Raw genomic sequence first — 13,547 nt, forward strand, 5'->3', positions numbered from 1 at the left:
CTAAATATCCTACAACTAGATGGTGCCAAACTAGTACAAATATTTTCTCTCCTTTTTGTTTGGAAATGTAACTATCAAGGATATTTCCAAATAGCCCTTGAAACATGTATTCAAAATCACACCAATGCACATCCTTTGAAATGAACCCCTTACTAACCCTAGTTTTGGCCATACTAACCACATAGATTGCAATTTATGACCTCCCCTTTGATGGGAAGAAAGTGCCAAAAGGTGGGACTATAACCAGGATGCCTACAGTCACATAGTCAGAGATGGCTACTTTTATATATAATAGACCACATGATGGTCATGGATATTTATTTTACTTAGTCCTAGTCAAGATAGATATGTATACATAGTTATAATGTTGGTAGTGACAACCATGTTCATATATTACTATTAAGCTAACATTAAATAATGTTAGTTAGAGAGCATGCAAGTTAGCACATGGACAGTGATGCTTAAGATAAACAAAAAACTGAAGAGGACTGCTATGTTTATTCTCCTATGTCCAGTATAACAAGATATTACGACATTATCGACATATAGCTGGAGCCTTCAATTGTCTGAGTGGATATCCACTCACCTGTTGAACCTTCTTATTAGAAGAAATCAATTGATCTATCCTTCAATAGGTGCTTGCATCAACAGCAATCATTGTATATAGAGGATTAAATTGAACAAGGCTGGTATAATAAAAGAAAATGAAACATCCTATCTTATGCACTTCTCTTGCTTCCTCATTTTGTATCATAAGGAGCATGGAAAAGAGTATATATTTTTAAGAAAGGGAGAATATTGTGTAGTAGTTCTTGAGGGTTTTGTTAGCAAATGTTAATCAAAATATAGGTATAATAAAAAAAGATACATCCACTCCTACCTTTCATTAGGATAACCTTTTTCCTTTTGGTTTTGTTTGGGACTAAGAGGAGCAGAAAAAAAGAACTCAAGCGTTGCTAAGCCAATGGATGGGTGGCCTAGGAACATTTGCATTGTAATATAGAGATAGGAACTTGCTTCAAATGTTTGCCTTTCAAATGAAAAAGAAAAGTTCACGAGACCTTAAGTTTTTCTTCTAAGAATTTTCTGTTTTTTTATGTATAAAAAATACAATGGTTATCCTTAAACACTGACATAAAAAAAAACTGTTCGATCAATATCCATCACAATCTAACAACTCAGCACTATAAAAAGACTTCGAAGAGGAAAAACAACTGAACCAAATGATCATTGAATTTACTGTAATATATAACTATCTATTAATATATGGTTGATTGGTTTATCTACTTAGAATTTCCATCACAATCTAAGCCAGACGATGTCAAAGCTGTCTAGGAGTTGACCTGAACAACAGTGTTGGCTATACAATATTACAATGCACCAACTATTTGTTTCAGATCACTGTCTCAGGTACATCTCTAGTTGGCATCCCAATAGAGGCAAGAATCTTAAAACGTCTCAGATAATTGAAACATCCAAAGCATACACAATATAAATTATGAAGCCATCACCTACTCACAAGCCTCAACAGTAACAACTAAACAAGAAAGAAATACATGCACACCTTCAATGTCATCCAAGGATTTAAACAAGTTATAACGATAAAACTTAATCGTCATAATAAATTACATCCTCATATATATATATATATATATATATATATATATATGAGGAAGTATGTATGTATGTATATATGTATGCGTACATATGTGTGTTGTATGTTGGTAGGTTGGAACTTCAGCATAAATGGAAGAATGTCCGAGATCTTAACTGGTTGCCTTTGTCATCACCAGTCTGAGCTTTTTCTCTTGAGGGTTTAGCATGCACTTCAACGCACTTCTAAAGAGATGATGTTCAGTGTAAGCAAGGGTCAGTTCAGTTCACTCAGTTCCCCTTGCAAAGAAGCGGGGAGATAATAGCCTGGAAATGAGGAAATAATATCACTGTCACCCTTATTTAGTGGGGAAGTGTATATGGTTGAGGAAAGCACCAAGTAAAGCATCATTACAGACGTCCCTAATTTTTGGAAAATCTTCCAATGTATTTCAAAATTTTGCAAAAACAATGAAACCCAAAATGACAAACATTTTAGTAGATAGGATAAATATATTTTCTGTTACAAGCAATCAAATCAATGCTTTATATTAATAATTTTACCATAATATGATGAAAAATATAAATATAAATGTCTTAAGTTATGTTTGTTTTTTCCTCCTACAATAGGATACTTACATGATTTTGATTCAGGAATATTCTGTATAAAATCCAAGAATGAGATTTGTTCCTGTAACTGCAATAGCCAAATTCCAGATAGTCCAATAACATGCAATTTAAAGAATTGAAATGGTTTACAGGAACACAAAGGAGTCAAGAGCTTGTGTTGGTCCAAGGCTGTATACAATATACAAGCACAGTTCTAATACCTCAGCCAGACCCAAATTGCTTTTGTTTACAATTTTGCCTAGGCAGGATCATAATTTAATTATGCACCCCACACAAAACATATCAATTGATATTTTTACTTATCAAGTCTAACCCATACTGAATCTAATTTTGACAAATCCATAGTCCATGCCCATCCAGATGGAGAATTGATCTATATTTGATCTAGTTTCCAGGCCCTACAGTGACCATTTTATGAGATGCCACAAGGTTCTGGTAGACTCCATATATATTTGCCGCAAGATGGATGCAAAGTGATAACGGAACAATCATCAACATGCAACATATATAATATCAACAACCAAAGATAAAAGTGAATGAAGAGGCCAAATCATTATTTACAATGTGAAATGAGAGACCCAGAAAAATGGTCATTTGATAATGTAATCTGAAAGGGACACCGTTCAAGAGTCAAACTTAAAAATCTACCTAATCTATGGTAGTTTACAATAAAAGCAACAATTATTATGCAAATACAGTTCCACATGTTGAACAGTAAGTAATTAGATGCACAATATATCTAATCTGTATCACCATTGCAATGGAAACATAGTGCTGAAGCACCAGAACTGGAAGACACGGACTATTTGTAGACCAGTCTCAAAGATTCTCTTAGTCATTTAGCACTAAATCACATAATATTACATGTGAAAAATTTCATTAAATTTATCAGATTCTGAAATGCTACTGATAGTAGTCAGACCATGAATAACATAAGGGTGAATATCGCAAATCCTATCTCAGGTATATGAAGAAACATTAATCATTCTGACTCTCCATCCAGCATAGGTCCAGAGAAAGTCTACATGATTACAAAAAGGACAACAAACCATAACTCAATTTATGCACCTCAAAGTTAAATGTTATATATGTCCCAGGTAGAGAATGAGATGCATAATAAGTAGAACTTGTGACTAACCGCACGAAAGCATAAAGGATTAGCTCAGTCAAACCAAGTAACTAAAACAGAACTTTACTCCTCACAGAACTAAAACAGAACTTTAGAACCTATATTTATGTAGAACATTCAAATTCAATTTTCCATTAAGTCTCATCATTTTCCTGACATTCAGGGAAACTTTCTAGGCTAATGAAAAACATTTTACTTGCTATATAAGTACAAGGAGAGTCAAATTTGGAGCAGAATTCAGCGGAATGGATGTTATTTATGTGACTGAAGAGATGCCATGGTTAAAAACACTCGCCCAATCAAATCAAGAGGAGAGAGGGGAATAAAGACTAAGCAAAGCAATATTTATCCTCAAACCAGACAGCAGCAGCAACAACAGCAATGCTTAAATGCAGGGCTGCTACTTGGTGAATACACATGCTAAATGTGGTGAACTCAAAATTTGAATACTAAATGAATCAAATACTGATGAGTTATTCATCAGCTCAACCTCTAACTATTTTGTAACTGAAACAAGGTAGCAATCAACAATTTATAGTCCACCCCAGCATCAAAGATACACAGGAAAACTGCTTGTTGCCCGTCAAAGCTTGTGACTATTTGGTAAGATTATGGACCGGTTAAATAAATCAAATCCCTCTGATTTACTGTAGTTCTCATGGTTCCAAAAGAGCAGCTCGTAACTTGGCTTCTCAACCCCTGATATAGTGGCAAATGCATGGGATAAAAATTGGAACTGAAACCTTGTATCCAAAATTGATCACTTTGTGTAGAGAACATCTTCCCATGGATGACGGTACAGTGGCTGCTTCAATCTCTTCTGGTCGAAGGTATGCCTGTGAGTTCCAGACGGAGGAAAAGTTAAACAAAGAAATTAAACCAAACACTAGCTAAACAATAAACAGTCAGCAAAGACAGCAAGAGACTAACTAGAATTTCAAGCTCATAAGCCAAATGACTAGCTGAAGCAATGTCCATCTGATAGCTGGAATAGGAGGTAACACATGGGGCTATGTGTTGTGCCAAAGAACCAGGATAATTGTGAAACTAAAGATATCTCAGATAGGAGTTGGAGGCAAGAATTTGATTTCACACATGCACTTGAAAAGGTTGTGCAATTTGGGATATAAATAGAGGGCAAAACAAAACTCAACATGCCCACAGAAAATAGTTGTGATAAGACTTGTCAGTTATTACAAAAAATGTGCAACGCATTATATTAAATGGATGCAATTAGGAGATAATTCAACAAGTTTGTAATATATAGAACAAATTAAATTGCAAGGATCATTCAACTCAGAACTCACCCAATCAGACCAACTGAGCGTGCCAACACAAACAGTCCATTCAGATATCCAATTTCAACAATCTCATCAATCTCTTGTTTGTTAAACATTCCACTACCAGCAAGGAGATCCAAGAATAGAGACCCGATTGCACCATCAACATTAAGAACCAAGTTATTTGCCTTTGATAGAGTATAGGTTTCAACTTGGACAGCATAATCCATGTATTTTGTGGAAGGGAAATGAGAGTAAGCATATTGTTGCAGTAGTTGCACTCTCCTGTCTTTGTTGTCTCCTCTCTTGATCCTATCAACAATGAGCGAAGTAAATCAAATATGCCAAAATTTCAAGTAGTTCAAGGCTAAAGAGGAACAGTGAAACAATATCAAGCCATTATGTTTTTTTTGAAGCAATATCAAGCCATATTTTGAAATAGTTTATTTGAGACATTCAATATCAAGCGATTATGAATGTCTCAGATAAAATATTTCAAAATACGCAACACAAATATATGCACATTCGCTTGCATTAAAACATAGATATTAATAAACAATTTTTTTAGGTGCATCAGTTTCCGGATATATACAAGCATGCCAACATACATGAAATGAAGTTCTAGATCTTAAGCATATAGTATGTTAGCTTTTAGGATTAAACTAGTATTGGATGATTCAGCCCACAAAATTGTTTTGATAGGACATGCTACCAGAGTAACAATAACACCATGCAGAGGCAAAAGTAATAGCTATTTAGCAATTTTTTTTGCATTGATTTAAAAATCTATATCATTTCCAAAGGATTTGGCTCAGGACCATAATTTACAATGGTATATTAAGGAAAAGCAACTGAACCTAAACATTTTACTAATACTCATCTAGAAGCATTTAAAAGGTCGACTGGTTCCATGCCATACAAAGGACGTCGTGAATTAAACATTACTAGAAAATTTTCTGTCGATATCTCAGACATGGTAGTTTGGTATTTTTGTCTCCTATAGCCTGCAGCACTAAGAATACATAGTATTTGCATCTGTGGATAAATGATGTAACCAGGAAACAACTAGGAGTAGTCTAGGGCATTGATCGTATGCATGGCCAGCTAATATCTAAATCTCTGCCAGGATAATAAATGTAAATAAAACTAATACAGCCTCAATATGAAGATCTTATAAATTAGAAAAAAAGGTATATACCTGTGTCCAATTCCTGGTACACGAATACCCTTCTTTTTCATACCTTCAACAAACTCATAAGGAGTGAGACCCTGGAAAAAAATGTAATTAGATTTGCTTTTAAACCGGTAACTAAAACCAGAAAAGTATTGTTGTTTATACAATTACAAAGATTCAACTATAGGGTATTAAACCAACTCACCCTGTCATATGCATCCTTAAAATATCGAGCAGCATCATCAACAGCACCACCAAACCGAGGACCAATCGTAAGCAAACCTGTTTCAGAAACATTAGCAATTTTGCTGCAGCTTGATTGTAAGATGCATTGAAGTAATTGAAAAATTAGATGATATGATGCACCACTTTGTCGTAATAAATTACCTGAGACAAGGCTAGAAACAAGATCCTTTCCAGCTCTTGCTGTAACTATAGCGTTATGAGCACCCGAGACGCAAGGCCCGTGATCGGCACATAACATGATGCAAATCTGTCCATCTCCAGATTGTGTTAGTAAGCTAGACCCTAGAAATCAAAAATATATCTAAGATTCCAAAGAGCCTTTCACTGACTAACTGGTGAGGGCAACAAAGATTAGAGAAGTTAAGTTATATGAGCGGAAGTATGGGACCAAGAACAATAAAACAGCAAATTATACAACAATGAGTCTCTCTTACAGAAATCAGACAGGACCCTATCCATAATTTCCACAATAAGGAGGAAACAAGAAGTAAGGAAATATTTCAACCTCCAGCTAATCACTTGTCTAACACCTTGTCTGCTACTTTTCTTTATACACCATATGACAAACAAGAAAGGTACCCTGAATTTTTATTATGCACCCTAGTTGAACAAGGTTCATGTAAATTAATCCGATATTAATGACCTTATTTTCCTAAGAAGTCCATGAAATGCTTCAAGGAGTACGAAGACCCTTCAGGGGCTGGATGAGTTACAAACTAATTGTGCAATCATCATTGCATAAATAAGAAGTGAATCTTTCTAAAAATCAAAAGTTCTAAATCATCTTCTGTGAATAAAAATTAGATTTTTTCCATTGATGACACATAGCAAGAAAAGCCTCTCAAGGCCTTCAGCTTCCAAATTCTCTATCATAATCTTCAAGAGATAAAAGGTGACCTTGGATATAAATGAGGGCTCCTTAGGTTCCCCTTCTGTTAGAACTCCTTAAAGGGAAGGGCACCCAAAGTATACAGTCTCTTCAGGCTCTAAAGAAATTCTAAGCTAAAGCTTTGTCTAATGGAAACTAAAAAAAAATATAAGCAAGAATTATATGTTTATGATTTAAGAGTCAATGGGAATATAAAAGAATGAAAATAGATAGATCAAGTTAAATCATCCTCTTTAAGCTACAGTTATCTATCACAAAAGCTAGCTTGTAAAAATCAAATCCCACCCACCTCAATGAACTTTGTACAATAAGGGGGTAGGCTACGCTTGAACCACAAAAGGGAGATGACGTCCCCAACACCATAACCTCGTTCAACAATGGTAGACATTGGTACACCAGCATAAGAAGGCTCTTCACCTGGACATGGATGCATAAATAACTGCACTTAAGAAAGTTTCTGTATTTCATATAACCTTAAATGAGAGGTTGAGTAAATCAATAACCAAACCTCTGTCATCAGATATGGTAGAGATGATATGTGTTGGTGCACGGACCCTCCCATTCTTAATTACAACCTTGAGATCCTCAGGTATTTGAGGGGGCTTGGTTTCAGATACGGGTGTAATCTTCCCTTCTTCAACCTACGAGATAAAAATAATATGTTTATTTAGAAGGATAAACGTTTCTCAAAATATTTAGAAAGGTTAATCTTCAATAAAGGGTTAACTTAACAATCACCATAAAATATGTCAAACTTATATTGGAATTGTGTATAATACATGCATTCCAAACCCAAAAAAGACATCAATATGTAAGAAATAAATGTCAGCAAAACAAATGCATACAAGTTTCTCGAAAGTCTCCTTGATTGCATCCTCTAGGGATTCATATGAAGTGGGAACAACTGCTCCAGCTTCCCTTAGTGCCTGATTTTTTGCCTGAGCTGATTCCAACTCGCCTCCACTTTTAGCACCCTGATTTGGTAATGCAACTCGTGGTTAGAAAAGAATGAGCTAAACAACAATACAGATAGTTATGGTGCTATTCATAAATATGGAAAACAAGAAGTTCAGATGTAACTCACAGCATGACCAAATTGCACTTCAGACTTGAACAGCCGTGCACAAGTTCCGCTAACCCAAGCAACCACTGGTTTATGAACCTTTCCCTCTTTCAGGGCCTCAACCAGGGAGTATTCATCCCTCCCACCAAGTTCCCCAAGCACAACCATCATTTTGACCTAAGTTAGACGAAACAATAATATTAAAGAAAGAACAAATTAGTATATCAAGTAAACACTTATAACTCTTTTATGTTCTTGTGAGGTAGTGCGTGAAGAAATTGTGTGCAGTAGCTCAGCTTAGGTTTGGCACTAAATGTTTTAGCTATTGATACGCAAGCCAATATGATGAATCTAGAAAAAAAAAATTCTTCATGAGAACCTGCTGCTCGCCATAGCGTATCATATAGGAGAAATGCTATCTCTGGAAGTACAACTCAAAATATCCAAGTGACTTCCAGATTTGCCATCCATCTTGCTCTTTTAAAAAGTGAAGACAGTGCTGCCCACTAGCCACTATGATGTCGCCCAAAAAAATGTGGACACCGTATATTGGCAGATGTGTTTATGATGGCAGCATGGATAGCAGATTCAGGGTCTACATGGAAAATTATACAGCAAAACATTTAGGAACAGCTTAGTCCAACAACTGGAAGATCCAAGCACCTTAATCTGACACCCAGGTTCTGATATGAGATTATGACAGTTATTCAAAAGAAGGAGAAAAAAATATTTAAGTAGTGACCAGATTTAATTGATGATGTTGCACAACTGACGACATGCATACACCTCTTTTAACAGATAAAGAATTGCAAGTTAGGCCTGATACAAAAGTTGTTAGCATAATTGGTTATGGCTCAATGACAATAACAATATTGGAATAGATTGCTTATTTTGAGAAATTTACAGTCATATGTACCTTTTCCAAATAAATAAATACCTGAAGGAAACAACCAAATATATATAGTTATGTGAATCATGATTTACCTGTGGGATGTTATTAAACCGCAGAATATGATCAGAAAGAGTTGAACCAGGAAAAACATCTCCTCCAATTGCAATGCCTAGGAAAATCCAACAAGTATCCAAAATTTAGACTAATATTCAGAGGCTAAGGAAAAAGACTGTATTTTCCTTTTCTACCCTTTGAAATCCACCTGTGTCAGGATGGGGGGTTGCCAGATCCCTACCAATGCAGAGAAAAATGTCGATCTAAGTTGTTGGCTAATTTTATACAAAAGTACCTTCATAAATTCCATCTGTTACGCGTGCAATTGTGTTGTAAAGTTCATTTGACATGCCTCCCTGTGATCATAAAATCAAATCAGTGCATTCTCATACTAATAAGATGTGTGTCCTGTAAGACTCGATATATTTTAGGCTCTTGTTTGTACAAAATAGGTAACAAAGAATAAGAATAATTATGTAAGAAACGGGACAGACATCTGGACTGGATTGCTTTTTATGATCAGGGCAGTCATGATGTAGTAATCTCTACTTAATAAAAGATTTAAAATTATCATGAATAGAAATAGTTTCACATTGCCACACTATAGCAAAAACTAGCAAAGCAGCAAAGTGAAACTAATAATAGAGTAAAATATACTCTGACTAAAAACTTGTAGAAACATACCGATTTGGATACAAATCCAACAGATCCAGGCCTGTAAAGCTTGCAGTGAACAATATTGTCAATAGTTCCAGCAGTGTCACCAATTTTAAAAGCTCCAGCTTGAATACCACCAACAGTGGCAGGACCAATAATGACCTAATTTAGACCAGCACAAAGATTTGTTATCAAGTGAAAGCAGTAAGAGTAATAATTTTTGATAGAGGCTCTTTTAGACCAATGCTGCGTATACTGGCCCAGCAGATATCTTTTACCAAAAGCACCTAACACTTATTCACCAAAGCAACTGAAACTTATTTGTTAATTAAGTCAATTATAGTAATAAGCGGCTGGGCCTTGGCACAACGGTAAGGTTGCAACATTTGTGAATTGGGTGTCACATGTTCAAGACACAAAAATAGCCTCTCTACATGAGAGGGTAAGGTTGCATATATCTAGCCATCCCCAATTCCTGCACTGGTGGGAACCACATGCACTGGGACACCTTTGTAAAACAATTATAATAATAACTAGCTCTCTATATACTGAACATTTGAGAGAACCGACCACCAAGATATCCTTTTAGAGTTCAACTTCAATCCCCTCAAATATGCTAAATCTCATTATCAAACCTTTAAACCAAAAAAAAAAAAAAAAACACTCATCGTGTGATTTTATCAACAGTATCTTACCTTGCTATTAGACCGTGCATATGCAATTAACTGTCTCGTGTCCGACTCTGGAACACCTTCGGCTATAATAGCCACTACTCTGATTGTTGGTTGTTTCAGAGCAGACATGGATGAAGCAGCTGCACTGTAGATACAACAACTATGTTAGCTATACGTTTCCACATGCGAGTAGTGGACAGTTTTCGGATTTAGGGGCATGTATATGGAGAAAGCTGACCTCCTAAATGATGCAAAGTTGATGAAAACATCAGCAGTTGGATGTGCCTTGCAAGCTGCTTCAATGCTAAAATAGAACATCAAAAAGAGAAAGGGCATCAGTATATAATTTGAAACCTGATTCAAGTATGCATTTTACCAAAGAACACTAAAATTTGATAATTGGCTAGTGCATTCATTGCAAATTCGAAAAACTATCCTGATTGAACTGTTATGCACACGCACACCTTAATTATCATCTATTATATGGTAAATTGCTAGAAAGATAATTTAAATGAATAAACATTTGAGCTGCATGATGTGATAAATTAAATCTGATGAGAAAAGTCTAATTATCAAAGGAACTTGTAATTCAATAGTCCATATTTAAAGTAAATAACACTTATAAACTTACTGCTAAGGTTCTCGATGTCTTCCATTCTCGAGTCTTAATGGTCACATTAATAGTGGTTACAGTTAAACAATTACTTTGACAGTTTGACGCATGTGAAAGACCTCATAAATATAGTTTGTACATTGAAGGTAGTGATATTATTTAGCTTAACAGGTTCCATTGTAACTAACACCCCTGAAACTTGAATATATTAGTTTATGTCTGACCGTTAATACTGAAACTTAAAGGAGGTTCTCTATCGAAATAAGATGCCATAGTTGACCTAGGTTTGTACACCTCTTCTACTCTAAGGAGCATAAGAAGTTGGACCCACACAAGGTATCATTATATCATATTCAGATAATTTCAAAAATCTTGAATTCATGGGTTCGATAATTACATCAACTACAATGGAGCTTTATGGATGTCTTTTTGCTTACTCGTGATGCTCATAACATGTAGCACCACTAGAGTGAATATTTGAAATTAATATTTTTAGTACATTAACAACATATTGTATCACAATATATGATAGATGGAGTATGCTTATCTTGTTATTCTGAAGATGTATTAAACAGATATCTTCAGATGAGATGCATGATAACAACCATCAAAATATTGATTCTATGAGAATTAATCCAACAGCCCATTCTCACCAGAAATTCTGAAACAGCTTCAGTTTAGTTAATTATTAAATACAAATAGTGAAACTCACGTTGAATGAACTGGAATAGCAATCTCCTCCTGACCAAAAAATAGTTTTTGAAATCCCTCGGATCCAGGAGTTATTATTCCAGCAACAGAAGGTGTTTCCCTCCCTAAATGTTGAGATAGAAATTAGTACCAAATTGGATGTGTGATTCACCATACAGTCTGCAACATTGGCAGTTAAACCTATGACTAATTCATGGAAAGTTAAAGCAATGCGCACCACAAAGGAAGTCAAAATCAAGCATCCTCTGAATGGGTAGTTGCTTATAATTGTAGAATAATGCCTGGGTATTCCGTGAAAAAAGTTGTCCCGCAGCCATGGTGTAAAAGGATGATTGACTAGTCTGCATAAAGTAATGAATTAACATTCAGAACTAGAACAAATAGCAGCTACTTAGAGATATATGAAATATTCAGAATAGAAAAAAAAATGGTGCAAGCAGTAGTTGATTCAGAGTGCTTCGGCAAGTATCATTACTTGATGTGCACAACAATGAAAAAAAGAATTAAAAATGACATAAAACCATTTAAATGGACATGTATCTATGTGTATATTAGTGAGTTGCAATATGACTTTGTCATTTTTGACACTTGGGACTTGACATTATTAGCATCTGAAAATGAAAAAGAAATGTGCTTTCCGTTCTCTTTTACGCTTTGGCAAGAACATAAATGTCGAGAAGACCAGAATTTTCTTTAGTTATTGTCCTAAAGACAACTGACAAGGTTAATTGAGAATTATTGTTAATGAGGAAGACAGCCTCAACACAGAATAGTTCATCTACACTATACAACCCCATTCTCATCCCCACCTCAACCACCCACGCCCACCTCCCCCGCCCCCCATATCCAACCCAATAAATAAATAAATAAAAACAATTCTTTTTACCTCCTCACAGGTTTTCATAACCACAGTATCTTGAAAATATGAAGAAAAAAAAATGCCGTACAAAATTGTGCACTTTCTCGAAAGAAACTACTGCTCCTTAGCTTCTGGAAACACTCCACACATAAACAGGCGCATCACAATATTCACCATTTAGAATCATCCATCTCATGCCAAGTAGAAAATATGAACTAATGCTCTCTGCTAAAAATCACCTTTTGCAAGCACCTAAAAAAGAAGCATTTAGTAAGACTCACTAGCCAGATCAAAAGTCATCTTCCACAAATAAAGTCATCATCTAAAATCATCACCTAAGTATAGAAATCGGAAGAGAGAGAACTTTGCCAAGGATCAGCAAGACCGCTGCGGCATTTTCCCCTCTCAGATAAAAACAGCTTCGGCAGCAACACCATCAGAACAACAAAATAATTGGCTCATACGCAACCACTCATTTTTTCATCATAGAAACACTCCAACTCCGTCCAGTCAGTCAAACCAAGAGATAAATCCCCCCATATAACAGATCCTCAGCATCAGCTAACCCGTCAAAAACCCAGATCTTTACAAATTTTAACCAAAATGATTCAGAAAAATTCAAGATCTAACAGTCAGAGGTAAAGATCATGCCTACAAATTGAAAAAACGAACTGAATCATGAGAAATCGCATCAAAGCAGCCAAAAGAACACGGATCACGTCATCAGATCCACTCAGCAGCTCAAAGATCCCAACCCGACAGCCGAAACCACAGCGATACGGAGAAGATAAAGAGCGAGAAAGGAGGAGGGCAAATCTACCTGCGATACAGGAGCTCCCGCGAGTCCCGAGAGAGAGAGAGAGCGCGAGCGAAAGGGCGAGCGAGCGAGCATTCTTCGAACCGTTGGGGGTTTATATAGCGTTGCCGAGGGAAAGAGAGGGGAACCACTCCCCAACGCCCGCGACGAAGCGTGCGGACCGGGTCTACACCTCGTCGCAGTTTAACTCTATACGACAATATAGCATCCGCCGTCGGTGAGTTCAGATCGGAGTAATCATGTCCGTCCGTATATTTCGTGGTATA

General features: G+C 35.9%; 1 protein-coding gene across 2 annotated transcripts; it reads right to left on the reverse strand.

Moving 5' to 3' along the window:
• Positions 1-1,581: 1,581 nt before the first annotated feature.
• Positions 1,582-13,337, reverse strand: LOC103721016 (ATP-citrate synthase beta chain protein 1-like). Of its 2 annotated transcripts, XM_039124273.1 has the most exons (18): positions 13,285-13,337; positions 11,823-11,946; positions 11,607-11,709; positions 10,520-10,585; positions 10,303-10,426; positions 9,635-9,769; positions 9,246-9,306; positions 8,989-9,065; positions 8,026-8,181; positions 7,787-7,915; positions 7,450-7,582; positions 7,231-7,358; positions 6,194-6,299; positions 6,012-6,088; positions 5,831-5,901; positions 4,660-4,944; positions 4,096-4,188; positions 1,582-1,920 (listed from the first exon to the last, which is right to left on the reverse strand). In XM_039124273.1, exons 2-17 carry the CDS (start codon positions 11,920-11,922, stop codon positions 4,113-4,115), a joined length of 1,827 nt encoding a protein of 608 aa, XP_038980201.1. In that variant the 5' UTR covers positions 11,923-11,946; positions 13,285-13,337; the 3' UTR covers positions 1,582-1,920; positions 4,096-4,112. The 2 variants fall into 2 exon arrangements, with proteins under 2 accessions (XP_038980201.1, XP_038980198.1); XM_039124270.1 differs by lacking the exon at positions 1,582-1,920 and having other exon boundaries at positions 3,577-4,188.
• Positions 13,338-13,547: the final 210 nt, after the last annotated feature.

Source organism: Phoenix dactylifera, chromosome 1 (assembly GCF_009389715.1).
Source record: "Phoenix dactylifera cultivar Barhee BC4 chromosome 1, palm_55x_up_171113_PBpolish2nd_filt_p, whole genome shotgun sequence".
In the NCBI taxonomy this organism is placed as follows: Eukaryota; Viridiplantae; Streptophyta; class Magnoliopsida; order Arecales; family Arecaceae; genus Phoenix; species Phoenix dactylifera.